Source organism: Physeter macrocephalus, chromosome 21, assembly GCF_002837175.3.
Source record: "Physeter macrocephalus isolate SW-GA chromosome 21, ASM283717v5, whole genome shotgun sequence".
Taxonomy (NCBI): Eukaryota; Metazoa; Chordata; class Mammalia; order Artiodactyla; family Physeteridae; genus Physeter; species Physeter macrocephalus.
In genome coordinates this window covers 96,219,096-96,246,051 of record NC_041234.1, presented here as the reverse complement: position 1 = coordinate 96,246,051, position 26,956 = coordinate 96,219,096, and the positions used below count along the sequence as shown (strand labels likewise).

At 41.0% G+C, this 26,956-nt stretch overlaps 1 protein-coding gene across 2 annotated transcripts in view; it reads right to left on the bottom strand.

The window, feature by feature from the left end:
- Positions 1 to 26,956, bottom strand: part of GRIA3 (glutamate ionotropic receptor AMPA type subunit 3) — a 290,818-nt gene that overhangs the window by 18,785 nt on the left and 245,077 nt on the right. Inside the window, exons 13-14 of one of the 2 annotated variants that reach the window (XM_024128094.3) lie at positions 708 to 955; positions 32 to 146 (exon numbers count right to left, since the gene is read on the bottom strand). In XM_024128094.3, the coding sequence (XP_023983862.1) occupies positions 32 to 146; positions 708 to 955 (363 nt within the window). The remainder of the gene's footprint in view (positions 1 to 31; positions 147 to 707; positions 956 to 26,956) is intronic. The other variant, XM_024128093.3, reaches the window with a different exon arrangement.

The following is a 26,956-nucleotide window of genomic DNA, read 5'->3' as shown; positions in this document are numbered from 1 at the left end:
AGTTACCCATCACTTTCTCACTGGGGCTGACCTTGGAATCACCTCCCCCGCTGCCGCACTCTCCTTTGTCGTACCACCATTTGTTTTTCAATTTGTCCAAGAGGCCTTGCTCATTCAGTTTTAATACTGCCAGGTTAACAGCATTTCTTGAAACGATAAAACATAACTTGTAAGAAAATGCACAAATGCTTAGGAAATCGTTAACGTATAAAAAGGAGCACAAGAGGACAAATTGGCTAAATTTCACAGAACGTGGAGCTATAAAAATGTCTGTACAGCAAATACAGGGTTCAATATTGGAAGGTGGCATGGAGGATAACATTTGCTCAAAACTGAAGTGTGCGGGATGGGGAGATTGTCTTTGATAAAGAAAGTAACAAGAACACCACATCCATGCAATTAACATTCGTCACATATGGCACCATAACTTGGCTTTTACCATTTAAATTGAAAAAGCCGTTGAACTGTAAAATTAAAACAGCAACAAACAGTCAGAGAGGACAACACAGAGAGAACATTAAAAAAAAAATGGATGCATTAAATAGATGAAACCATAATTTACCGTCTTATTTAACTCCATGGAATATTGTAGATTTTAAACTTTTAAAAGTTACCTCAAAATCCACAAGAAAGAAAATGACAACAAAATGCATCAGGGTAGGTGGAATACTATAACAACACGGATATTGTTATATTATTCCACCCACCTTAATGCTGAGCCTTTAGGGGTTGCCACACCATAGCCTTTGGAATCCAGATTTCCACCAACTTTCATCGTATCACACGGTTTTCTCTGCTCAATGTACTCATTCATGGTTGACTCCAGCAGGAAGGCGAACTTTCCCTTGGACTTCCGCACTCGGGCCACTCCGTCTGCTGTTGTTTTGGTAAACACAGATGGCTCTGCTGATTTCATGTAAGACCACATTTTCTCATAGACAGCAATCTTGGATCTCTGCAACAGAGATGAGGATTCTTAGAGCTACCAGATATTAAAAGAGGAAGAGGGCTCAGTGCAGTGGTTTTCAAATAGTTTTGATTGCCATCCACAGTAAGAAGAGCACGTTACACTGCAACCCAGTAAGTACATTCATACGTCTGTAAACATGGTTCCAAAATAGGTTTCTCAAAACCACACTCATCTTTGCTATGCGTGATGCTCTCTGATATCTTCTATTCTATTTGAATTCACTTAGAAAAATGCCAGTCAGGACCCACTACATTGATTTTATGGCTCCAATAATGGGTTGCAACACTTTGAAAAACACTTTCTTAGTTCAATCTTTCTCTCAATTCAGAAATCACTCGTACGCTATCCTGCTATGTGATTACCCTTTACTGCCTGAAAAACAAAACAAAACAAAAAACGGCTATTGGAAGGGAGTGTACAACCATTTTAGTTCGCCTACTCCAGTATGGGGCATTAATTATTGTAAGAAAGTACTTCCTTATTCTGACCTGAAATTTGTTTCTCTATGACGCCTACCCTTTACTACTATCCACTAGAGCTATGCAAAGTAATTCTGTTCCTTCTTCTACATGAGGGTCCTTCAGATATTGCAAGGTTGTTGCTATGGCCCCTCTTCATCTCTTCATCAGGTTAAACTCCACTGATATCTAATACTATTCCCGGAAGCCTCATAGAACCCCATGGGTCTTCCTCCCATGGGGTTCTAGCTAGCAGTCTCTCTCTTAAATTGGAGTGTCTAGAAATAAGCATGGCATCCCTGTTATACGACAAGGACAGAATGAAAAAAACTGCTTCCTGTCATTGGAGCATCATTTTCTATCACTACTGCTTGAGCTTTCATTAACATATTTAGTCTTTCATCCATCCTTTCAACAAATACTTATTGAGCACCTGCTATATACAAACCACTCTGCTGGGGGGCGTGAAGAATATGAGAGTCCTTCCCTCAATTCAGATTGAGGTCAAACCCTCCAAACTGTTAGTTTTTTGTACCATGCCAAGTTTCCCTCATCGTTAGCTTTTTGAATTTAATTCCATTAAATTTCAATTCAGTTCAGGTGGTCCTTAGAATGTGTACTAAATACTTACAGGTCTATGTTAGGCATTTTGGAGAATATAAAGGAAGCATGGTCTCAGTGACCCCATGACTTACAATCGAGATGGGAGCTAGATCCTTAGGAATGAAAACCCTCGAGAAAAATTAGAAAGAATCTTTGACCAGAAGTGAGATAGCCTGGTAGAAACTATAAACACATGCCATGTTTTCAAGCATCCTTTTATGGCGCTTTCTGGCCTCTACCTCAGCTTTTTGGATTGTTTATTTAGCTGCTCTTCTCTGGACTTTGGCCAGCTGCATTGTGTCTTTCTTGAGGCTTCCTTGGACCTGCTCAAATAATTCCAGAATTATTTGCACTCCCAGAACTATCACCATGGAAATTAAGCATTGTGTTTATGGCAATCAGATCCTCACTGAGTCACTGAAATTATTCACTGAGAAGAAATGTGCTGGATTTGCCTAAAGAACAGGAAAAAAAGCCAATATGGCTGAAGCCAAATGAACAAAAGGGAGAAAGGTAGGCAAAGAGCTGAGAAGGATAATCAGAGGTGAGATCTTGTAGGGCCCTGTAGGTCATGGTAAAAAGTTTGGATTTGTTCTACATGTGATAGGAAACCATTGGAGGATTTGAGGAGGAGTGTGAAAAGATCAGATTTAAAAATTTAAAGCATTACTCTAGCTGCTGTATGGAGACTAGACTATGAGGTGGGCCAGAGGGGAAGCAAGGAGATTGGTTAGGAGGCTATCCTAATGAACCAGGGGAGAGATGGTTGTGACTTGGACTAGGCTGGGAGCAATGGAGGCAGAGGGAAAAGGTTGGATTCAGGATATGGTTTGGGGAGATAGCAAACAAGCCGTGCTGATGGACATCTTCACCTGATGGACCTAGAGACACTTTCAGATTAAACATTTCCAAACCGAACTTACTGTCTTCCTTGTACAGCCTGGTTCTCCTTCTAAATTCATCAGCAAACTACCTAACATCCAAGCTAGAAAGTTTGGTTTTTATTCTTTCTTCAGTCTCTCATTATGCCATGTTTATTCTAACATAGAAATGCCTGTAGGGTCTGTCATTTTGTCGTCTTTTCATTCTCATTACCGTTGTCCTGGGGCAGGCTCTCCTCAGTTTTTGGTCTAGACTGCATTGCCTCCTAACTGGTCTCCCAGCCTCACCTCTCTCTTCAATTTATCCTCCAGTGATCCTTCCAAATGTGAATCTCATCAAGTTACTTCATTCTTTAAAATTCTCCGATAGTTCCCTGATAGCTACAGGCCAAAATCCAAACTCTTACGTATGATATTCAAGAGTCTTTATGATCTTGACTACTCTCCTAGGAGCCAGTCACAATGGACTACTCACTGTTCACTGAAATATGCCACACATTTGCATGTCTTCTACCTCTGGTTATGCTTTTGCTTCTGCCTGAATTATCCCTATTCACCCTCCAAGATCCAGAATGAATATCATGTCTTCTGTGAAATCTTTCTTGACTCACCTCTGTCCCCACAGAAGTGCTTCCTCAGCTATTCTCCCAAAGTACTTTGTTCGTACGTTTGCTATAGAGCTTTTACTAAATTGCATTGAGGTGAGTTGGCTATGGGTCTGTCTTCTCCATGTTTCTGGGTGATTTTGAGGACAAGCCCATGCCTGATTCATTTTGGTAGCCCTCTTGGAATCCAGCATAATGCCTGATGCATGGTAGGTACTCAAGATATATTTAATAACTGACCTTAGGCCTGATCAGGGTGACAGCAAGATTCTGGGTCAAAGATATCAGAAGGTTGGTGAAAATGGCTACCAGCACTAATTTTATAGCACTGTAGAATTCTAGAGCTGAAGTTACTCTAAAGATCATTGGATCTTTCTTTTCTGTAAATAGGTTCATTAGAAAACAAACTTATGTTTACCAACAGGGAAAGGGGGGGAGGGATAAATTGGGAGATTGGGATTGACATATACACATTACTATATATAAAATAGATAGCTAACAAGAACCTGCTGTATAGCACAGGGAACTCTACTCAGTACTCTGTAATGGCCTGTATGGGAAAAGAATCTTAAAAAAAAGAATGGATGTATGTATATGTATAATTTTTTTAACATCTTTATTGGAGTATAATTGCTTTACATTTATATGTATAATTGAATCATTTTGCTGTACACCTGAAACTAACACAACATTGTAAATCAACTATATTCCAATAAAATGTAATTTAAAAAAATGATCATTGGATCTTTCTCAGCTAAACCACTAGGGATATATGTTTTATAATCCATGGTTTGTTTGGTTTTTTGCCACTTAGCCTGCCTTTGATGTCCACACTAATAACTTTCCTCCTAATAATCAAGACCTCCTAAGATTGAAATGAAATCTCACCCATTGACATTTATGCTCATTTCACATCACATTATCCTCATCTGACATATGAAACAATTTCTAAGCATCATAATGAAATATTCTCAATGACTTTATTTTATTTCAGTAGGAATTTCCTATACAGTTGCTCAAAGAATTTTTCAAAGTAGTAAATAACTCGGATGCACAGAAAGATATTAAAAATTATGTTAAGAACACCTGTGTACCTGCCACGAAACTTAAGAAGTCAAATATTATGAAGTTAGTTGAAGTGTGCCTATGTATCCTCCCTAATTGCATACCCCTCCTTCTGGGCCAAAAGTAATCTCTATACTGAATTTGGTCTTTATCATTCCCTTGCATCTCTTTATACTTTTTCTCCTTTGTAATGGTTGCATGGCATTTTAATCTACGAATATATCATACCTTATTTACCCAATCCCCTACTGAAGGACTCTTAGGCCGGTTCCAAATTTTTGCTATTATAGACAACACTGTGGTGGGTATGTACCTTTGTTCACTTACAAAGAGGCATTTTGTCTTCTTCATCTTGGCCCAATCAAATCTGAGTGAAAGGGAGAGGGGGTTGGAACAATTTGTCTCTTACACAATTTGCAAATAGGCCATTGCTTCCAAAGATAAATTTATAAGGCAAGGGCAAAGGCGTCCATGAATTTTGCTCTGAGTGTAGTATAATTTGGACTCATTTACTTCATCATTTACTTGAGCTCTTTGATTGCTGATACAGGTTAAAAGGTTTATTCCTTTAGGTAATGATGCATTTCTAGGAGAATAAATGGCAGTACTTGAAGTGTGTACTTTAAATGTGTGTGGTGTACATGCAACAGATATTAATGAATGCAGTAAATGAAAAGTTAGTTAGTGGCAGAAATGATTGGGTCCTGGTTGATGACTGATTTCTGAAGGACGTCAGAAAGGGGAAAAAGAAATGGCTCATCGGTGAGAAAAATTAAGCTGAAATGTTTATCTTCCTAACTAGTATTTAAGTGACAGTATAACATTGAGAAAAAAAGAAAAAAATATCGCTAGCATTCATTTTTTTTGCAGTCTGTCTTATTTTGGCTGAAATATTGAAGGCAATAAAAGGTATTGGATCTTAGCTCAATCATCTGGAAGAAATTTTAAAAATTATGGGCAGGATGTGTAACAGCAAATTCATTTTTCTCCAACCCACCGTGTTTCATTTATTTTATCCCACAGAGCACCATTTTGTACCTAAGAAGGAGTAAACAATGGTTATGTAGAGAGGCCATAAGAAATTCTCTTAGAACGGCTAGATAATTAGCAAATGAAATCCAGAAAGAGAAATACATGAATGGGGGAGGAACAGATTAACCCAAAACAGTAGATAAAGTAGCACACTAGCATTCATGGATTCCACAGTCACTGTTCTGACTGTTTGTGATAGACCATGAAGGTCAATGATATGGAGAAGTTTGCTTTTTTGTTGAGGTGAGAATTTGAATCTTGGGCTCTGTGAGGCTGGTGTGTGGAAGCAAGTGATTAGTGAGGGCACTCAGCCCACCACTCAGCCCTTGGCTTTCTTTGCAATGGTGTTGGTTGCTCCTTGTCACTGTGCATAAAAGTGTTCCTCTGTAGACCCAGGTCAGTACAAGGTAACTGTATGGTGCAGTGGTTGAGAGTATGGAGTCACACTGCTTGTGTTATAATCCCACTTGCCTAGTGTATAAATGATCTGGCCCCTATGTGTCTCAATTTCCTCATCCATAAAATGGGATGATTTTTTAAAAAAGTGTCCACTTCAAAGGTTTATTGAGAGAAATTACATGAGTTAACACAAGCATCTCACTTAGAACAGTGCCTGACACACAGGAAGTGCTGAAAAGCAATACATATTTTTATCGTACAGAAAGCGTAATTTGTTTTAGTGGCAGAATTTAATAGCACTATAAATTACTTCAGTCCCATATTTACAGAAACATTACTTCATTTGATAGAGGAAATTATATGTGCAAGTATTATTCACGTAGCTGGATCTTCAGACATGTTCCTGGTGAATGTCCGTGGTCTGCCATCAGCAAAGATCATTATCATGTGATTTGGATTTAAAAATTTTTGTTGGTGGAGGAAAAATGGGTAGAATGGCAAATTTCCTTTTTTTTTTTAACATCTTTATTGGAGTGTAATTGCTTTACAATGGTGTGTTAGTTTCTGCTGTATAACAAAGTGAATCAGCTATATGTATGCATATATCCCCATATCTCCTCCCTCTTGCATCTCCCTTCCACCCTCCCTATCCCACCCCTCTAGGTGGTCACAAAGCAGCGAGGTGATCTCCCTGTGCTATGCGGCTGCTTCCCACTAGCTATCTAGCAAATTTCCTTTTAAATTTATGTTTTGTGGTTTAGTTGAGGTTCATACATTAAAATCCTCATTAGCCAGAACACTGCTACTGGGGAGCCCTGGTGAATGAAATTTTCTGCTTCCCTGAGAGTTAAATTAGAATATTCACTTGGTCAATAGAACATCCAGTTGGAGTCAGTAGAGTAACAGACTTTTAGGGACAGAAGGGACCTTAAAAACCATCTGGTTCAGCCTTTCGCCCAGTGTTGCAATGGCTTCTCTGCTCAGATGCCTCTAGCAGTCAGGCACTCCCTAGCTCACAAGAGGCTCAGGAAGTAGCTTACTCCATGGTGGGACAGTTCAAGTGGATAGAAAGTTCTTTTTGTTGGGTTGACATCTCTCATGAGAGCCTCTCTACCCTCCAATCCTACTTCTGCCTTTTGCTTGAATTGGGCAATCTCTCGGCTTCCATTTCTCCACTGTTTGCAGCGCTGATTTTACTGCCTTATAATGGTCATCCTCAGTGGACTCTGAGCTTCTTCAGAGTGAGGATTACGTCTGTTTTTGTCTCTGTTTCCCCATTGTCGAGCATAATGCCTGGCACGCAGGAAACTCACTACGTATCTGTGGAACGAATGAATGTTAAAATTGTAGCTCCACCCACTGGCCCTAATTCTGCCCTCTGAAGTGATACTGAATAACTATGCTCTCTTTTCCACATGATGTACAGCTTGAAGACCATCACCACCGTGTCACCTTTTAATTGTCTCTTATATAAGCTAAATATTTTAACGGGCTTCGCTTGTTACTTGTATGACGTGAATTCCCGCCATCCCCTTCCCCTTCTGGTCGCCATCTCCCAGACATATATATTTTTTAATTTTTCAAAGTCCCTCCTAAAATGTGGCCCCCAGAATTGACCACAGTATCCTTGATATAATGGCACTAGCACAAATGACAATGAGACCATTTCTTCCCACGATCTGGACGTGAGCACAATTTTTCACTTTGACAGGATTCAACAGGCATATTTAAATATGTTGATAGTTGAGAATTAACTGCATTCACAAAACAGACCAATAAATTGAAAGCATAATTGTCAACAGAGGCATAGTCTGCTAATTCCCTTTATGGTAGTAATTTACTGTCAGCTTGCAGGCAAAGTATTACATAATTTGTGAAGATAGTATTGGTGCTTGTGACATCTCTATGCCTCAAATGTGTACAATGTGTTCCGAGTGAATAATTTGAGAGGGCAGAATGAAAGAAAGGTAAGGGGAAGATGGTTTTAGTTACTTCGTACTCCATTGTTCCTCAAAGGGGAATGGTCCAGCTTTATGTATTTATTAATTTTTCTTGGCCACTGTTGCCATCATGCCTATATTGTCCATTTGCATCACTGTGTGTATAAGACTAGCCTTGTACAGACATGTCAAAAAGAGGCTAGATTTAGCTTTGGATTCTCAGCCTCTGTCTCCCCTGATTTCACTGTCTTTCTTCCTTATCCATCCTGTACCCCTTTTTTGGTATCAATAGTCTTGATCCTCATGGAGGTGTTCACTGATGTTATAAGGGCTTCTGTTACCCTTGAGCAAGGGATAATTTTTGTTTGAATAGGGGATTCACGTCCCAAAAAGGAGAGTGGGCTTCCTGGTATCATATAAGGTGCCTCCTAGAGGCTGGAGAAGACCAGCCCTATGAACAGGACACTAAGAAAGGGGGAAATGGTGAGAGTTTCCAACAAAAATGCCTTCCCCTCACTCATTTTTGCCTCCTCTAACTTTATTGTGGACTATTTACTGCTTAAGAATTTGGTCAATTTATTCTCTAGATCATACCTTGAATTAAGAGAACATCATTAAAAACTATAATCTGCTTTCTATTCTGAATTACTTAGCCCCCTCTGAAATTTCTGCTTTTAACAAAGGTTCAGGTGGCATTACTAGGTGGTACAAATGAAAAAAAAGGTGGCTTTGGGTCTCTGTCTGCAGATTCTAGTTTGTATTGTGCATACCGGTGATGTCAAGAGGGGCCACAGAGGGCTTTTAACCTACCTGCTCTTTTCCACCAATCCACCCCAAAGTCACCAAACAAGTCTGGGAAAAACTGTGTGCTTGCTATGCAAACATAGTTTCCAGATAGATCCCAACCAGAATGCCACCCTGAAGGGCCTCCTATATAGAAATTCGGAGATTGCCACGGGCTCAATAACTTGCCCCAGGTCACACAGTTAATGAGGAACAAAGCTGAGACCCCATCCAAGTCTGCTGAATTCAAGGCTACAGACACACTTTTCCCACTACAAGCCCAGCCTCTTCAGCTCTAACACTGACCGTATCCTTTCTGGTGAAAGAGAACAACTCACCTTCCAAAACGTTTATTTCTTCAAGTTTTGTTTTGTTTAAAGTCGGGGCAAATTGTAAATTAACTGCAATCTCTTCCCACTGGGGCACTGGAATAAGTGAACATTCTTGTCACACACTGTAACACTGCTACAGGCCCCTGGTGTCCACACTTCACCACGCAAAGGGATCAGAGCAACTTGGGGCAGAAGAGGAAGAGCACATCTGGCTTGCCAAATGCATCTGACACACGTTTTAAAGAAATCAGTAGCTCTGATGAGGTGCGTTTGGGAAAAGGAACCATTGAATTTTACACATTTTTTCCCAGAAGCAAAGGAAATGGTTTCCATGTTGACCTGGAGCAAGGCACACAGGAAATGATTTCATTTCTAAAGCATGACTGAAGCCCCAATTTCATTGTCCTTATTTCCTTCGCTTCGGTTCACACCTTTCTAAACATTCAGACTGCTTGTCAGTTTCCTTTTGCCTCAGACAATCAGTGGCTGCGCTGTGACTGTGTTTTAGTGAAAGTAGGGGGAGGAAGGGAATGGAATACTGGTTTCTGTTCTTTGTTTTTCTCTTGGTGTGCTATGATCCTGGCTGAGTTATTTTGGGGGCTGGGCTTTTAGATAACTTCAGTGCAGGCGAGGTCACCTTTTGCCTAGACATTTGAGTTTTGCTTGCAAACGTCAAGTACACATCCCAAGTACCTTTGCCTGACGTTTTCATGCTGTGCTCTAAAGTCCGGGGACAGGTGTCCTTCTACCTCAAGGAATACTATTTCAGATGCCTCCTTTCCAAAGGTGCAGGTGACAACCCAGATCAGTTTCCGGTCACCTTCCTAGTGTCCCTCCCTGGCATGCAAAGTCAGATTATTATTCTGATTCGTCTTCTGCTTCTCTGGTCAGGTCAGGCTAAGAATAGTCCAGTGGGTTGAAGGTAGCATCAGTGGCTCTATGACTTTGAAAGCCAGGGTCAACAAACTCTTGGGGAAAGTGGTTCTAAGGTCCTATTGCTCTATTCTGAGGGAATATAGGAAGGGACGCAGTATCCTCTACCCCTGTGGCTCGCAATCAGCAATGATTTTGCCTCCCAGGAGGCATCTGGCAACATCTTGAGACATTTTTTTTTTTTATTGTCACGACTTGAGAAGAGGAGGCGTTACTGGTATCTAGCGGATAGACGCTAGTGATGCTGTTAAACATCCTGCAATGCACAAGACGCCCGTACAGCCAACGATGATCAATGATCAACCAACAATGCTCCAAATATCAGTAGTGCTACCCGGTTGAGAAACCTTGCTTTATGGGTTCATACTTTGTTCTAGGCTCTGTTTTAGGGGTTTTACATGTGTTAACTCATGTAATACTCATGACAGCTCCATGAAATAGATGATATTATTATCCCAATTTCAAAGTGCAGAAACAGAGAAATTAAGTAACTTGCCCAAGGCCATACAGCTAGTAGGTGAAGGAGCTGGGAACTCACTCACGCAGACTCCAGAGTCTGTGCTCGCAAACAGCACACTGTTCCCAGGTGGGTTAGGTAGTGGTTGTAAAGTGTATGCTAGGGCTGGACCATAGCCACATAAATTCTGTTTGAAATGGTGCCTATACTTTAGCATAGCTTCAAGGGGCATGATATTTCTATTAATACCTCCCTGAAATGTGAGATTGGAGACCAGGATGTCTTGCCCTTAACCCACATGAAATCCCCACTTTTTAAAAGAAGTCAACAAATTATTTTTTTCTCTTTATTTTGAGAATGAAAATCTATAAAAACGTACTACTAGGGCTGTTATCAAGCAAGGCTGAATTAACTTTGACTGTTTCTGATACACTTCATTTGTCACTTCCCCACCTGGGCAGTACCACCTCTTCCCCATTTACCTTACCAGGTACAAGATGCCCTCCCCCTACTCTCCCCTGCTCACAGAAAAGGGTTGGTAACATTTGCACTGAGGAATAAACGATGGAAAACCATCAAAAGTGTGATCCCCTTGCAGCAGAACTTGCATTTCAGCAAAAAGCAAAACACAGCTAAAGGAATGGTAGCCTCAGTGGTGGACATATCAGTGGTTCAGGGAGAGGTGTGTGCATGCGTGTTGAAAAGCTGACTTTGCTAACTACATACCCTCACCTTTAGATTGCAGAATCTGTGGCTACAGAGAAGGTGTGCCTGCTACACCCCTTCACTACTAATTAGAGCAAAGTCTCAAACTCCATGACTCCCAAGCAATGGATTGGCTCTAGGGCTGCCATCACTATCGAACACTGCAGGGCCATTTCCCTCAGCTTGCTGGAGATCTATCTGTCAATGAAATTTCATCTTCAGCAATCCGGAGCCTATAACCCTTGACCAATTGGACTTCACTTTCCAACTGCGTTTTTATTTTCTATCAGTAAGATATTAAAAAGAGAAGTTCAATACTCTTATTATTCTTGAATCAATTAATTGTAATGCAGAGGGCAAACCTGACAATGCAGAGCCTAGAAAATGAGAGGAACAAATTCTCTTCTATTAAGGAGAAAAATCTATCCTGGAATTGCAGTCTTTTGAGTTTCCACAGTGGCTGTTTCTTCCAGGTCCTTAGAACAAGAATTATTTTCATACTAAGGGGAAAAAAAGCAACAGGAAAGGGCTTCCCTGATGGTGCGGTGGTTGGGAGTCCGCCTGCCAATGCAGGGGACACGGGTTCGAGCCCTGGTCTGGGAGGATCCCACATGCCGCGGAGCAACTAAGCCCGTGAACCACAACTGCTGAGCCTGCGCTCTAGAGCCCGTGAGCCACAACTACTGAGCCCACGTGCCACAACTGCTGAGCCCACGTACCACAACTACTGAAGCCCGTGCACCTAGAGCCCGTGCTCTGCAACAAGAGAAGCCACCGCAATGAGAAGCCCGTGCACCTCAGTGAAGAGTAGCCCACGCTCACCACTAGAGAAAGCCTGCATGCATTGAAGAGCCAACACAGCCAAAAATTTTAAAAAATTAAAAAAAAGAGCAACGGAAAAAAAGAAGCAATTTTGCTCAGGGATATCAAGAAGAGCCCAAATTTTCCACTTAGTAGTTTTTTGGAAGAGTTAGTTTCCCAAAAGGTGAGCTGGAACTAATCTGAAGAGTTCTCTTAAAGCCAGCTCATCTGTTCTCTATCTGTAGGTAATACATACCTGGGAAGCTACTGATCACTGCTCCTGTGATTCTGATTTAATTGCGTGATGTGGGGCCTACATTGAAAAAAAACTTCCTAGGTGATTCTAACATTCAACTTGGGTTTAGAACAATCAACAAAGATTCTACAACAGCAACAACTAACTGCCAGTTATTTGCAATGAATACTGACAGAAGGCTACCATTTATTAAGCACTTACATGTACAGGAACAGTGCTTCACACTTTACATACATTACTGAGAATCCTTAAAATGACCTTGTGAAACAAATATCATCCCCATTGTATTGATGAGGTAACTGATGCTTATAGAGGTTAATTTGCTGGTTGCAGATGATACAGCTGGTAAAATTTCTAGCCCTGACCTCTTTAAACTCCAGGCTCATTTATCCACCTGTCTACCTGACATCCCCACCTGGATATCTCATAGGCATCTCCAACTTAGCGTGGCCAAAATACAGCTCTTGTTTCTTCCCCACCCCCGCTCGCTACGCCTCCAGGGTTCTCCATCACAGAAAATGGCGCTACTATACGATTCTTCCAGTTGTGCAGGCCAAAATCTTTGCAGTCATCCCTGACTTTTCTCTTTGGTCGCACATTCCACAGCCTGTCAGTGCAATCTTCAAAATATATTCAAAAATCCAACCTCTTCTTACCACCTTCATCTTAGTCCGAGCCAGTCACTTTTCGCTTGAGGTCGTGCACTCATTTCTTAAGTGGTCTCCCTGCTCCTCAACTTTCACCCTCACCAGCAGTCTGCGGCATCCTTTTGCACATAAATCGGATCATGTCATCCTCTGCTCAAAGCCCTCAGAATGACTTCCTATCAAACATAGAATAAAATCCAAAGTCCTTACCAGGGTTTAGAAACCCATCACAACGGGCTCTGGGTTGTCTTTGCTGCTGTCATCTCTTTCCACTGTTTCCCTCTCTCACTTCACTCCTGCCACATGGGCCTTTAGCGTCAAACCTACCAAGCACGTTCCCGTGTCAGGACCTTTGCTCATGCTGTAACGTCTTGAATGCACTTCTCCCCACCCCTACTCCACCTCATATTTGTGTAGCTGGCTCCCTCACTTCATTCAGGTCAAATGTCACTTCAGCAGGGAGGTCTTCCTCCATCAGCTGAGATGAAATAGCACTCCCAACAATCTGTCTTCTTACCTACTTGTTTTTTTTTTTTCCATTTTACTTAACACCACCTGAAACCTGTTATTTACATATTTCTTGTTTTTGGTCTCATCCACTGCAGTGAGTGCAGGGGCTGTCACATAGAATATACTCGATAAATATTAACTGGATGAATAAATTATCTGAAAATATTAACTGGAGTAGCTGAGATTTAAACCCAGATCATTTGACACCAAAGTCTATATTCTTCATTACATTGCCCTCATTGGTCTCCCTCCCACCCCGTTTCACACCTCAGAGAAGTAAAGTGGCAATTCCAAGGTTGCAAAGATGCGAAGTGGCAGAATTAGTACTCAAATCTAGGTATGTTGGCTTCCAAAGCCTATGATTTTTCTACTACTCCATACTGCCTTCCAGTGGAGAAATTGCTTGGACGACATGAACCAAAATGCCCGTGAATTGATTGAGGTTTACTTCTTTGACCTGTCATTTTGACATGATTTTATATAGCCTTAATCTTCTTTGGCTCAACTTTGAAACCTGTGCAATATGCTATGAGGTAAAAGGCAACTATATAATACTCCACTAGCCTGTCACAAGGCCCTAAATCCTACCACTAGAGATCATGCCTTATTTGACTTAGACAAATCACTTAAATTTCTCTAAGACTCTAATAAGTATCTCTGAAATGGGGATAGAATATTAAATGAGATGATTTATCTAAAGCACTCATCACAGTTCCTGGCATGTAGTAAATCCTCAATAAATTAGATTATGCTATCATGGCGAATGGAAGGGTCACACACCCCATTACCACCACATTTATAGGACTTGGTTTGTTAGAGAATTTGTGCCAAAGGACTCCTGGAGGGAAGGCGAATCAAGATAGTTCTTGGGGAGGGCAGGCAAGATTAGGTGTTACCCTGAGGCACGGACTAGAATCAAAGCTAATTCACTAGGTATTTAGCAGAGAATACCTTTTAAGGCCAAATGGGGCTACTAAAATGCTCAATTTCAATATAATCACATTTCACCCTCCCCTGTGGCTCTCAATTTTTGAACAGTTGGGTTTAAGATTTAAGTCTTTTCCTTCTTGATATGCAAGGAGTCTTCCGGTAAGTATTATTTCTAAAGGCGCTATGCTGAATAAAAAACGTGGCTGGCTGGGGTTTTGTCTGGCAAACACACTGACTGTGAAAGCTGCAGGAAAATGGATTTTCTGGCATTTGCATGTCCTGGCACAAGCTCTGTGATATAGAAACGCAAGGTATAGAACCTTCTGGTAAGTGCGGCATGTGGAGGTGACTTCACAAAATGATTAGGTTTCACTGACCTTCACCACTGGGGACCAAGGCAATGGTTCCCATATGCAAAATGGCAGATAAAACTACTAATTTACTGTTACCTAATTTTTTTTTTTAATAGGACTTCCCGGGCAAGTCACATGACCTCTCCCAAGACACGCCCTTCACTTTTTTTTTTTTAAATTTTTGCGGTACGCGGGCCTCCCACTGTTGTGGCCTCTCCCGTTGCGGAGCACAGGCTCCAGACGCACAGGCCCAGCGGCCATGGCTCACGGGCCCAGCCGCTCCGCGGCACGTGGGATCATCCCGGACCGGGGCACAAACCCGTGTCCCGTGCATCGGCAGGCGGACTCTCAACCACTGCGCCACCAGGGAAGCCCCTACTGTTACCTAATTTAGAGAAGTAGTCAGATAGCCACTTAATTTGATACGCACACTCAAACACAAATCAACATACTTTACACCCGTATTCTTCATGCTCAGGCCTTGATCCCAACCTGTCTTTATTCTGCTTTGGTCAGCATGAGGGCTGTGGAGAAGCCACCCAGGCACCACTTGTTCTGCAAGAGGCTCGCTTGTCTATAGTGAAATTTTCAGCGACTTGTTTTCTTTAGGTGCACAGAGCAGTGGTTAAGAGCATAGGTTCTGAAGTTATAAAGACCTGGCTTTGGTTCCTATTACCTGTGCGACTTTGGGCAAATAATTTAACCTCATTGAGTCTCAGTTTCCTCATCTGGAAAATGAGGATGGTAATAGGACCCACCTCATAGTGTTCTTGCAATGATGAAATGAGAGATTGCTTATAATGAATTGAGCATAGCTCTTGACAACATAGTAAGCACTGAGTTACTTAGTTAAGAAAGTTAGGTTAGAAACTTAGTAAAGTTTCTCCCGCATTCAGTAGTTGTATCAGGCACTGTGGAAGACTGCTGTAGGGGATGAAGATATTGGAAGACATGGTCCTTATGCTCAAGAAGCAAAGGGAACTAACAGTCAGAAACCCTGTCCAATAGCACGTTCTGAAATATTCTATGTGCCTTCCAATATGGTAGCTTCTAGCCACACATGTCTGTTGAACACTTGGAATATGGCTAGTGTCACCAAGCAACAGAATTCTAAATTTAATTTTAATTACTTTAAATAGTCACATGTGGGTGGTAGGCACCATATTGTAGAGTGCAGGTCTATAGCTTAAGTAAAGGAGAAGGCAGAGAGGTACCAAAAGGCAGCGCAGGGGCACCAAGAACTATTTTGCCTGCTTCACAATATTTTTCTTATTTTCCCTGATGATTGAAGTGATGGCTGCATGAAATGGAAGTTCTGCCTGCACCAGTTGGAGGGGTTGGCTATAGCCTTGGTCAGGGTGCAGGGGAGGAGGGGGAATAACTCCTGCCTTATTCAGGGCTAATCTGTAACTCTGGGATAGTTTACCCAGCCTGTGTTTATGGAAGGCCTCTCTAGAAAAAAGGTAAGCTGTATTATTCGCGTGGGCAAAAATCCCTTGGGCGTACATAGGAACTGTTTCCTTTAAGTTTATCCTCTTTGTGCAAAATTGAAAATAAATGAACTCCTGGCTCTAGGTACACCATGAAAGAATATTCTTTTTATTGCTGTCTGAGAACCATGCTTTTCTTTAAAAGAGAAGATCATTATCCAAGGAAATATTTGTGCAAAAAAAAATAGCGTATGCTCCCTAAATTTCCACCCAGCCTGATTTTTCTCTTCCTGGCTCTGTGAGTTGCTACATTAGGTTGTTTGGACTCCCACTCTCTGATTCCCCTTTCCAAGGGAAGAATTACAACAGCAGTGGGCAGGCAAGTGACAACGTTCACAATTTCCCCTGGTTTTTGAAAAAATAGTACTTCCCTGTGTCAGCTCTGATAGATGGGTAGAAAGATGGAATATAATCAAAATTGAAAGAGCTAGAATCTCCAGAGATGCTTTCCTCTAAAAATTCCAAATAACTTTGTTAAGTACTCACTCCAAATGCCTCTGCCTAGCATTTTCAAACTGTGTTATAGTAACATTAAGGTCACAGATACAAATTTGCCTTTTCTGAGTCACCAAAGGAAGGATGGGACCAGCATTTGGTACAGAGTTAAGACTGGGGGAATTAGGTTGAAAGTTACAGTCATTCAGCTTGGTCACTGTCATACAGTGACCAGGGGCTTGAACCGAGGTATACTAAAAGCCCTACACTGAAACCAGTGCTGCCAAATTGCTTATCTGTAAATCAAACTCCCTTAGAAATTTTTTAAAAAAGGAAACAGAATCATGAGCTGCAGCAAGGTTGTTGTTTTTAAAAAAATCATCCGTAAAACTAGGTTGTTTTATTTTCAGGCCTGTGTATTTACTGCGACTGTTGAACAGAAACAAAACCGAAATGAGAAAACTCTCTAAAGTAAACTTAATCTGACAATTATTTCAATTGACTTGAATTTCTGATAGTCTTCTTTCTCACTTGAATTTCTGATAGACTTGAACTTCTATTCAGTAAAGGTCAATAGTCAAATTGCAGAAGGAAGCCATGTTGAATCCTAAAGGATTTAGAAGAGTAAAGGGAAATGGAAAGCCTAGTTTGCATTTCCAAATTTCATGTATTTTCTAGAAGCCGTGAAATCTGTGGCCTGTGGGATAATTTATTAACGATCGTTAGTTTGAAATTCATTTCTCTTAAGTTCCCAGGACCTTATTACCAAAGAAATACAGTAACTTAAAAACAGGCTTCTATATCTCAAGCAAGACTGTTATTATTTGTTGCTATTTCAGAGAAGTCAATAGGCCAATAATACTTTTAAAAAATTATGTATTTCCTTAAAAATGAAAACACTAATTCAAAAAGATACACGCACCCCAAATCTTCCTAGCAGCACTATTTACAATAGCCAAGACATGGAAGCAGCCCAACTGTCCATCAACAGATGAATGGATAAAGAAGATGTAGTATATATTATATATACAATGGAGTACTACTCAGCCATGAAAAAGAATGGAATAATGCCATTTGCAGCAACACAGATGAACCTAGAGATTGTCATACTAAGCGAAGTAAGTCAGAACGTGAAAGACAAATACCATATGCTATCACTTATAGGTGGGATCTAAAAACTAATACAAATGAATGTATATATAAAACAGAGACTCACAGATATAGAGAACAAACTAGTGTTTACCAGTGGGGAGAGGGAAGGGGGGATGGGCAAGATGGGGTCATGGGATTAAGGGGAATAAACTACTATGTATAAAGTAGATAAGCAACAAGGATATATTGTACGGCACAGGGAAACATAGCCATTATCTTGTAATAACTTTTAATGGAGTACAATCTGTAAAAATACTGAATCACTATGTTGTACACCTGGGACTAACATAATATTCTAAATCAACTATACTTCAATTTAAAAAAAGAAGAAAAAATATTTTCAGTTAGAAAGAAGTTATGTATATTCCTTGAAGACTCTCCAGCTTGCCTTCTATTCCAACTCTGATCAGCCAATGGCAGACCTTTGTCAGCTGGACTGCTTACTACCCAGTACCTCCCGGACCTCCATCCTCACCAGGGTGCTACAAACAGCAGTTAACACAACAAATTAAGAATGCTTATGCAGATCCATATGTTTTTTCAGAGTTCTTAAGGCTAATCTGTGGCTAAGAGTTATCTGGTTTTCTTCTTCATAATTAAATGGCTTGTTTCTATTAACCCAAGATTTTAAAAGTCATTTGCAAATTTTAATTTCCATCAGAAGGACTTTTCTGTCACAGTCCTACATGTAAAGACAAGGCAATATTTAATTAAGAACCCTCCTAGACAGTCATCTCTTTTTAAGGCCTGCTTTCTTTACCTTCTGCCTTGAAATTGCTTGTCGGTGTGGTAGACAAAGTAGATTTCCTCCCTCTTCTCCACCTAATGGCAATCTGCATTTCTACTGATTTCCATCCAGGTCATTCATTATTCACTCACTGAAGAGTATGTTATTAATGAGAAGCAGGTAGGAGTCATGCTGTCCTCCCCAGGTTTAAATGAATCTTTAAGATGGTACAATCAAGTGGATATGCAAAATAGGCCATTAATGCAACATTAAGCTTACAAATTTAAACACAAAATCAGGGACTGCAGAACTTTTAAAGTTTCTCATCATTTCTGCGCTGGCAACATGGGACATGCTGAATATATAGTACAGCGTTAGGAAGACATGGACTCACGTTATTGAAAAATGACTGATGTTTGTAAGGGAGACTCCAAGACTAGCTACCAGGCTTCTGGAATGCTGTAACTATACCTACGTAGATTGGCTCAACCTCAATAAGTAAGTTTTCCAATGCCTTTGAACTTTCCTTCCCCCGGTTTGTGCCCCTTTGCCTACGTTAAGAGCATGCCTTCCATCATGCAGCAGATAAATTCCTAGAAAAAATCTGTGCCATGAATTAGATTCATTTTTGAAAATCAACTTTTATTTCTCTATCGATGCATGGGCTGTTTTATGTTTATTTCTGAAAGCCTTCCTCTTAGGTTTCTCTGACAAGCAGTTAATGATCTGTAAACACCAAAAGGCACTAGGGGGATCTCTGTTTTCCAGGAAAGAATATGTTTCTGATGTGAGGAATTACTATTTATTGCTTTTATCAGTTGTGAATTTTCTGGTATATGGATTACCTAAGGTAGGGTCCAGCTGTGTCTTGTATCCAAAGGTTTTGGAATAAAAGGGAAGCCTTAAAGATAACAAATGGTTTTAACTAGTCCTTGTTAATCTCTGGACTGGCAGAAGGGCAAGCCCAGTAATTGCCTGGGAAGACAAAAAAGCCAGTCCAAAGTGGTTCAAGGTGGGAAGTCCTGATATAAGGCATAATATGCTGCATCCCATCAGTGCCACTGGAAGAGGTATCCATGGTAACAGCAAGGGTCCTAGTGCAACAGAGTGGAAAAAGATCAGACACTAGCCTTACCAAAACTGATCTGGTCTTCATAAAAGAGAGAAATTGCTCTTCAGCAAGGGTTCTCTTTTCTGTAGCAATCGGGATCCACATTTCTATTTGGGAGATGATGGCACCCCAGAGGAGGTTAGAAAGAAGGAATGGTTCCTCTTAAGTATTTGTTAGCATTGCAAATATTTGTGTTGGGAAAACTCTACCTACCTTGTTAACGGTTCCCCACACCAGCTTAACCCTGTGTGAGTCTAATCAATGCCCACAGCTTGCACTTGATCAACTGCCTCTGTAACCGATGCTGTGGATGAAGGCTGAGCAATCTGGCCTCGGGGCTGGAAAGCATTTCTCTCCTGCTTGGGAATCGGAATGTTCCCACTACCACCCTGGTGCATCACACTTCTGTTTACCTAATACCCATAGCATGTAAAAATGGCAATGGCATTGTAGAATTAACAAAAGGAGAGAGGGAGGAAAGATCACAGCCATCTCACTTCTTTCTTTAAGGGCTAAGGAGCCAGCGTCTCAGTCTGGTTATAAATGTTTACTATACCACTCTTTTCTAGAAAGATAAGCTCTCACTAACCCTCCTTGGTAGATATACTAAAAGGATGGGTCCGGCTCAAATTCCCCTCACCAAACACCTCCACTTACTCTCAGGAGGCGGCACCCTGCCATCCGGGTACTGGGGGCTGGCCACTCAACGAGTTTCCTACGTGGGGAAGGTTGAACCCCCGGTCTCCCTAATGCCTCCGTAAGAAATGAATGCAATTACATTGGTTGCCCAAAGCCCAGTCCCAGCAGGTAAAATGGGGAAAGGGATACAGGGTAAGGAATAGGGAGTGGTACATGAGAAAAGTGCTTCCGGCTGCAGGGCAGGATTTTCCTGACCCATGGTTTGTCTTTTCCCTCTGTACCAATTTTAGAATACATTCCCCTTCCTGATAGCATTTATGTCCTCTTCATTTTGAGCCGTTCCTGGTGGCCGGGTTCATGTCTACCCAGCTAAGTTGGGACCTTTGAGCCATGAGGCTTCCTGAAGCCTCTGAAGAGCAGTAACACACTACAGCTGCCTCATAATAAAAGGCATGGAAAAGGACCAAGAGGGAGGGAAGCGAGGGGTAATGTTACAGTAGGAGAGAGCTTTGGCTAGTGTCCAAGAGCTCAAAGCTCTTGTTGTAATTTCTCATTCTGTCCCTTCTCATTTTAAAAGGACATTTCTCTTGCCCATAGCTTCCAACTATACGTATATGTATATATATATATAGATATAGATATATACACACTTGAAATATACTTGATTTACAGTGTTATGTTAGTTTCAGGTGCACAGTACAGTGATTCAGTTATATATAGATATATAGATATCTATATATATAATATTCGTTACATATATAATAGTCTTTTTCAGATTCTTTTCCCTTATAAGTTATTACAAAATATTGAGTATAGTTCCCTGTGCTATACAGTAGGTCCTTGTTGGTTATATATTTTATATATGGTAGTGTGTATGTGTTAATCCCAAACTCCTAATTTATCCCTCCCCCCCTTTCCCCTTTGGTAACCATATGTTTTTCTATGTCTTTGGGTCTCTCTCTGTTTTGTAAATAAGTTCTTTTGTATTATTTCTTTAGATTCCACATATAAGTGATATAATATTTGTCGTTCCTCTGTCTGGCTGACTTCACTTAGTATGATATCTCTAGGTCCATCCATGTTGTTGCAAATGGCATCATTCTGTTCTTTTTTATTAGCTAAGTAGTATTGCATTGTATGTCTGTACCACATCTTCCTTATCCATTCATCTGTAGGTGGACACGTAGGTTGTTTCCACGTCTTGGCTATTGTAAATACCAGCCATATTTTAATATTTGAACTTCCCCATGTGAAGCCCAGCTCTTCTGTATGTCTACCTACTGTCCTCTAGACTGGGGAATTTTGAAGCTTGGGATTCCTGGAAGCCTCTGTAAAAACACTGAAACCGCAGTCCTGGCCACCTGAGACCCTGCAGGTCAAATGGGGGAAAGTTAGAAGAAGGGCTGGTAGGACAGCTTCTGTCACGTTGGCAGATTTCAAGCTCCTGAGCAATCTCTGCCTTCCGTCCTATGGTTTTCTTTCTCCTTATGAATTTTTTTGTGCCCTTACTTCTTTCCAGCTTCTATTGCCTTTGTTTTTCCATGCTGACTAGCACCTAGGGGTGTTCACCTAAATTCTTCCAGGTAGGGACATTTGAGGCAAGAGGTTCTCTGAAGCCTCTGTAAAAGCATTAATGCAGCAGCCCTGACCACCCAAGACCCAGCAAGTAAAAGAAGGAAAGAGAAAGGGAGGCAAGGGCAGTTAAAGGAAATTAGGAGAGAGCTTCTCTCTAAAGGGTAGGAGTTTCCAGCTCCTAGTCTAGCGCTTCCGTCCCATTTTTTTCCTAAGAAATTCTTCTTAACAACAACCTAGGACATCCTGATTGGAAATCTCCACTGATAACCAACACTTGGACCTGGCCACCTCCAGTCCTATAGGATGGGAAGTTTGAATCGTGCGGCTTGCTGAAAGGCCCCTAAAGACATTAACCCAACAGTCCTGGCCACCCAGGCCCCATCCTGTAGCTGAGCAATGGAAAAGGAATGGTGTCGTATGGATCATAGGAAAAAAAATTAGGTCAAAACTGTAAACACTTCAAGGCTGCTGGGTATTATTCCCCTGCAGTCTCATTTCACTCTCACTTTTAATTTTCTTCTTCTTTTTTTTCATGGAAAGGCATTTTATTTTAAATATAGCAGCGTGTACCGCTTTTAGTTTTCTTGGACTTTTATTGACCCTAGTCTCCAGCCCGATACCACTACTTGAGCTTCCCTGCACTTGGGGCACCCTCAATTCTCAGTGCCAGCTCAACCTCAGATTCCAGCCCCCGAAACGGTCATCTCCCATTGGTCCCTGTTGATCAGAGGAAGGTTTTTCCTTTCTCTCCCACCCCAACAGGAACACTCAGAGGAGGAGGCTACAACTCAGCCATCAGCTGTGACCACTCCCAAGATACTTCTGTTCAGACTTCCCTCTGTCCCACAGGCCCAGCCTCTAGCCTCTTCCCTGCATCTTTCACATAGGATTAATAGAAAAAAAAAAAAAAAGCAAATCCAAATCGTCAAAGCAGAAATCCCCTGATACGTTGTATTGTCAAATGTTCTTCAAAGAGTGGCTCTTAGTCATTTGTGTTGCAATCACTTGGGGGTGCTCATTTAAAAATGCACGTTAATGGAACCTATGGAATAAGCATCTTGGAGGGGGAGGTGTGAGAACCAATAATCTGTGTTTTAAAATAGCTCCCCAAATGATTTTCTATGCAACCAGTGGTGGAAGACACTGGTCTAGTGTAGTCATTCATCAGATTATTGAGTCCCCTACTGAACATCTCTGACAAGTGGCCATTTGCCTATTCCTGGCCTATAGCCCTTCAAAGATGAACAGTTCACTATATATGGAGGCAGCCCAATCTGTTTTTGTATTCCTTTATTAGAATGTTCTTTTTACAATGAGCTAAAATCTCTATCCCTGTAATAGCCACTCTTTGATTTTGGTTCTATCCCTTAGGGCCCCACAGAAGAAGTACAATCTATCTTCAAAGTTTCTACTCTTCAAATATTTGAAGATAATCCTCATATATTCCACGCCTGCATATTTTCTTCAGGCTAAATAGTCTCAATTCTTGTGATGGGGGAAACAATCTTGTAAAAAATTGCAGACCAGTCTCCCTAGGTCAGCTCTTTGGGCAATTCCAGATAGAAATGTTTTAAGACAAGACCAGTAGAGAACTATGAGAAGCCATGTTTGTCCTCTTGATGTCAACTCTAAAAATCTGGAGGTGTCCCTTACCTTTAACAACTTTCTATGGATCCATTTTGCATGAATTTATCCAAGCCTCCTTGAATTTATTGATATTTCTCCTCAATCATTGACCATGCTATTCTCAACCTTCTTGTTTGTACAATTGGCTGAAACCCCAGGCCAAGAAAATAAAGCAAAAGTGTTCTTCAGGATCTGGCCAGTTTACTCCCTGGTACTTTCATATATAATAAACTTTAATTATTTGCTAATCACAATTACCCAAGTTGTGGGGCGGGTGCATGTGTGCACCTGCACGTGTGTGTGTGTGTGTGTGTGTGTGTGTGTGTGTGTGTGTGACTGGAGGAAAGGGACACGTTACAAATATTTTGAAATCAAACTTCGAAATTTTGTGTAAAGGGGCTTTAATATGATTATCTTCATGATTACCCTAGAGGGGATGATGCAGCAAATGTCAGTGTGGAGGGGAAAGACTACCTGACATCCAAACTGGGTGGTACAGCTCAATGGATGCCTGGAAATGATCCTGATGATCTGGGGTTAGATGGCTGCCCCTGATGCCATGATACATTTTCACATGGCTAACTCTTATCATGTAAAGTCTCTGGAACTTGGATATTATCCCAGGGAAGAGGGAGTGGGGGAATGGGAAGTTGTAGGGGAATGGGAAGTTATTGACTAAAGGTTACAGAGTTTCTGTTTGAGGTGATGAAAATGTTTTGGAAATAGACAGTGGGGATGGTTGCACAACGTTGTAAATGTAATCAGTGCCACTGAATTGCATGCTTAAAAATGGTTAAAATGGCAAATTTTATGTTATATATATTTTATTATAGTTTTTAAACATTAATAATGTAATATACCAAAACTCATTGAACGGTACATTTTAAATGGGTGAATTGAATCTTAATTAAACTGTTTTAAAAAATCATAGCAGAGACAACACTACCTTGAAAGCCAAGTTTTAAATTAGTAAGAACCAAGCTTTCTGATAAAGAAAGGTTTTTGAGTTTCCAAATTCTAATTCCCTTTAGAGGGAAATATGAAGTTTATGCCATACTCAATAAATTGGAAAGCAAATAAAAAACAAATACTGTATGCTAACACATATATATGGAATCTAAGAAAAAAAATGTCAGGAAGAGACTAGGGGTAGGACGGGAATAAAACACAGACCTACTAGAGCATGGCCTTGAGGATATGGGGAGGGGGAAGGGTAAGCTGTGACAAAGTGAGAGAGTGGCATGGACATAGATACACTACCAAACGTAGGATATGGGGATATGTGTATATGTATAACTGATTCACTTTGTTATACAGCAGAAACTAACACACCATTGTAAAGCAATTATACTCCAATAAAGATGTTAAAAAAAAAAAAAGAAAGAAAGCAGATGGATAAAGAGCCAGACTAACTACCCTAGGAGGCCAGATAAGAGCCGAGGCAGAGAGGAGTACAAGAGAAGTCAGACTGGGCTATATGGATCTGAGAAAGGTCTCTGTGCCCTTCCCCCCCCCACCCCCCACCCCAGCTCTCCAAAAGGGGGAGGGAGGATGGGACTCCCAGGGCAGAAGTAACGAGGCCTTACTTCCCAGGGTGTAGCATAGGGATGATAAATTGAAGAGAACAGCCCATGTCTAGCTTGGTGCTGGTGTCGTAGAATAGCAATGGTTACATGAGATCTATGAGATCTCTAGGAGGAAGGCGCTGTCGTAGACTGGTGGAAGGAGAGAAGGAGACTATTCCAATAGCCCTATAACAGTGCAAGCAGGGGTGGGGAGAGAGAGAGGAGGGGGGGTGGGAAGGAGGGGGAGAGAGAGGGAGAGAGAGAGAGAGAAAGAGAGAGAGAGATCGCGAGCTGAAATAAGTGCAGGGTTAGTTGGTCTGCAGAGGTCTTGTGGCCTGGAAGAGGGGATGATGCAGCAAATGTCAGTGTGGAGGGGAAAGACTGCTTGACATCCAAACTGGGTGGTACAGCTCAATGGATGCCTGGAAATGATCCTGATGATCTGGGGTTAGATGGCTGCCCCTGATGCCATGATACATTTTCACATGGCTAACTCTTATCATGTAAAGTCTCTGGAACTTGGATATTATCCCATGAAGAGGGAGTGAAAAATCCTGAAATGACTAGGAAATCACTAAATTTGCCTGAATTTATCTGGGTGTATCTTTTCTGCCATGTGGCAAAAATGAGGTACCAGTAACAGGAATATAAAGAAAGTTATGTTTTTGCGAAGTGGAGTTAGTCATCTGTGAAAATATACCCCTACCATAAAACCATCTTCTAAGAAGACCACAATAAGACACAGTAAAGGCATGAATCATTAGGGGCTTCTGGACATCTAAAATTTTTTTGATGATTAACCTTAAGACTTCTTATTTTCTTACTTGGAAAAATTCCCTAACCAGCCCTAGTGTAAGTGTACCTTTTCAGCCCTTGTTATTACAGTTTACTTTGTTACTATAGTTTGCAGTTTACAGTTACTACAAGTATCCTTGGATCATTAAACGAATGTAGGACTTACAGATTTCATTAGTGACCACTGAAAAGGAAGGCCAAAATTCTGAGCCCTTCCACTTTGCTCACAAATGTTATCTAATTCATCAGCAAATTCTGTGACTCTCTCTCCAAAATATATCCTAAACCTGACCACTTTACGCAATCTCCATCACTATAACTCTAGCATGTAATTCCAATCTTTAGTCACCCAGGTTGTCTTCCTGTCCCTTAAACATGCCAGGATTGTTCCTGCCCCAGGACCTTTGCACTTCTTATTCCTTCTGTTTAGAATACTCTTCCACCATATTTTCACATGGCTAACTCTTATTCAGGTCTTTAATTAAATATTACCTCCTTAAAGAGACTTTCCCTGAACCCCTCCTTCCCAAGCTCCCACTTAAAACAGTCCTAAGTCATTTTCTATCATAATACATAGAGCACTTATTGGTTCCTGAAATTATTTTATGCATCCATTTGTTTACATGCTTACCGTTTCTCTCCTTCCAACAGAATGTGAGCTCCTTGAAGGCAGGGATTCGGTCATGTTTGCCCTACTGTATCCCAGTTGCCTAACTTGGTACTGTAGACACTGAATATTTCTTTATTCACTGGTTAAAAATGTAGATGTTGAAGACTGGAATGAACCTGACCACAGGCATCTGCTACTGCCTTTTTGAAAAAAAAAATTCACATCAAGATTTTGTTTTTGTGAGTTTCCTTTTCCTTTCAAAAGCGGAGTGCAACCAAGCATTCTAGTTGATTGAATGCTGTTGTGAGTTGAGTTTCAGTAAGTTGAAATTTTAGTTGATCCTTATGGTCAACAAGTTAGGCTTCTCATGGTGATGAAAAGGAATTGTAAATAATCAACCTGCTCGGGCTTGCCAGGTGAACTCAAGGAAAGTCTAATTGAACAGATGAGTCCGTGTCCTCTAACTGGAAGGCTATCAGGTGATTTGACTTTGTCAGACAAGAAAAGATAGTGAGGTCCTGAGATGAGTTCCTCTGGGGAAGAGAGTTTCAGAGGTCTCACAAAAATCTGG